The 2,717-nt window shown below is 24.7% G+C and overlaps 1 protein-coding gene across 1 annotated transcript in view; it reads left to right on the top strand.

Moving 5' to 3' along the window:
• LOC107608207 (sugar transport protein 5-like) overlaps nt 1-2,717 on the top strand; it is a 6,685-nt gene that overhangs the window by 1,880 nt on the left and 2,088 nt on the right. Inside the window, exon 2 of the mRNA XM_016310069.2 lies at nt 1,526-1,845. Within this exon, the coding sequence (XP_016165555.2) occupies nt 1,526-1,845 (320 nt within the window). The remainder of the gene's footprint in view (nt 1-1,525; nt 1,846-2,717) is intronic.

Here is a 2,717-nt window from a genome sequence, read left to right as displayed (position 1 = left end):
TATATATCGATATAAAATATATCATATCGTATCTTATATCTCTATTCGTATTCGTGCATTATAGTAGTTAGCCAAGTATAGTCTTATTAAAATCCATGATGCTATTATTGCTATATAAGGTTGCATGCACTAATAATCACTATGCACCAAAATTTTGCAAAAGACGAATAATGTGCTGTGGATAATTAAGTTTTTAAAGATTATTAAAGTTCAATACATTAATTTTTTGTTTCCTTTTACTGTCAATTGACTTCTATGAAGGCTGTGCCTATTTGTCTGATATGGTGACTGACATGATAATTAGATTTCGGAAAATTTTTGTAAAAAATTAATAAATATTTGAAGAAACTATTAGAATAATTAATGAATCTCTCAGAATTATTAACGTTTGCCATATGTTAGATCATTTTATTAATCTCTTATTGGCTTCGATCAAATTCATGCCTCTGTGTCCATTAATGTGTTATGTGTCCAACATATTTGCTCGATAAAATGGCACGTAAACATAATATAAATTTGACGGAAATCAAGACTAATGAACGGATCTAATGTCTTAATGTTAATAATTTTTGGAGACATTTTATTTGTCTAATTATTTTTTTAAAAAGACATTAGTTCTTCGCAGAATTTTTGAAAGACTCAAGTGTTTGGTTTACGTTTCTATTTTTTATTTTTATTGTTAATATTTTTATTTTTTAGATTTTGTAAAAAAATAAAAATAATAAAATCTTATTTTCTATTTTTATTTTATTTTATTTTATTTTTTTATAAAATTTAAAAAATAAAAAAACACTAAAAATAAAAACAAAAAAATTAAAACACAAATCAAAATTTTTAGTTGTCCTACACCTTTGTCATATTTATTAGTTTATACCAGCAAATATTTGCATATTTTTATGTGAAGACCCAATTGAAGCTTCCAAATAAGTAGATAAAGCAAACAAAACATTTAATTTTCGGTCATCCCTTTTTTCAACTACATACGTATAATTTGAATTTAGATCATCCCAAAAAAAAAAAAAGAAATTAACAAAATGATAAAGTGAGAGATTATTTAATTATTATTAATTTTGTAACTTTCATAAAATATGTATTTTACTATTTTAATTTAGAAGTGATTATTTCTTTACTTTATCACTTTACTAATTTAAATTATATTTAATATTTTTTAATTATTCAAAAAATAATTAAATTAACTGACATGTGCTATGAATAAATATTCTATTGTTACTGCTATATTAAAATATGAGAAATGTTAGAGACAGTAATTTTTGTGGTTTGTATTCATCAAATAGCCATTAATGATAGTTTTAATAGTGTGAAATTAGTGTGAGATTTCATCCAATGACTCATTTTTTTTGTTGGTTATGGCCCTAAACCTAGACTTTTCCTTAAAATATTTACTAGGTTACATAAAAAATTACAAAATATGATAAATAATAATTAAAAAATAAAAGAAGATATTTTAAACCATTTTAAATTAATTTTTATTATCACCAAAATATTTTTTCTTTTCAAATTTCAGGAGGTGTAACAACTATGAGACCGTTTCTTGAAAAATTCTTTCCAGCAATACTTAGAAAAGCTGCTAGTGCGGAAACAAACGTATACTGCGTGTATGATAGTCAAGTATTGACATTGTTCACGTCCTCCCTCTACCTGGCGGGGCTGGTGTCGTCTCTTCTAGCTAGCCGAGTCACCACGGCATTGGGCCGGAGAAACACCATGATCTTGGGTGGTTGTATCTTCTTCGCCGGTGGGGTCATTAATGGTAGCGCTGAAAATATCGTCATGCTCATATTGGGTCGCATCTTGTTAGGCTTTGGAGTTGGTTTTACTAATCAAGTGAGTGGAAACATACTTAAATTCGCTTATAAATGGTAATTTAGAGAAAAATGTTTGTTTTAGGAATAACATAAGAATAGTTGTGCTTGAATGACATATATATAGTTCGAAAATATATTTTTTTTTTGGTGACTAGTTCGAAAATATTTGATAATAAAAATAAATTAGTCCAAAATAGTTAGAATTTATTTTATTTGATATTTATTAATTATTTTTTTAGCATTATTAGGTAGGTATTTTTGGAGCGAAATTAGGAGAGAAATAAAAAAGAGGAAAGAGAAATTAAAATATTTTCTACAAAATTATTTTTAAAATTTTTAATTTTTTTTCTCTTTTATTTTTCTCTTATTTTACTCTAAAACAAAAGATATTTTTAAAAAAAATATTAGGAACCAACGTACTATAATATTTACTCATTATTTAATTATCATATAATAGAATATCAATTTATAACTAAAATAAAAGACAAATTCTTTTGGCAACAGAGCAAAACTCATCTAGGATGAGTTACTAAGTTATAGAAGTAATATAGGAAGTAATTTTTAATGGAAAAATCTAGGGGATGAACAACTTTGTTAAATTTTGGCCAGCATGTAACTAGAAAAAAAAAAAAGTGAGCTATTGGATAAAATCTCACATCAATCTCACACCATTAAAATTATCTTGATGGCTATTTAATGACTACAAATCACAAAAATTGCTGGCCCCTAGTATTTCTCATTTTTAATTAATTAGTCAATAATTAACAATTTTTTTATTGTAAATAAAGTTGTTTTTTAACTTATTTTTTTGAGGATTTAGAGGTTAGGATTATAATAATTTAAGATTTAATATTTAAAATTTAAAATTTAAAATAAAATAATTTTAAAAGA

Source organism: Arachis ipaensis, chromosome B07 (assembly GCF_000816755.2).
Source record: "Arachis ipaensis cultivar K30076 chromosome B07, Araip1.1, whole genome shotgun sequence".
Taxonomy (NCBI): domain Eukaryota; kingdom Viridiplantae; phylum Streptophyta; class Magnoliopsida; order Fabales; family Fabaceae; genus Arachis; species Arachis ipaensis.
This window is presented reverse-complemented; position numbering and strand designations above follow the sequence as displayed.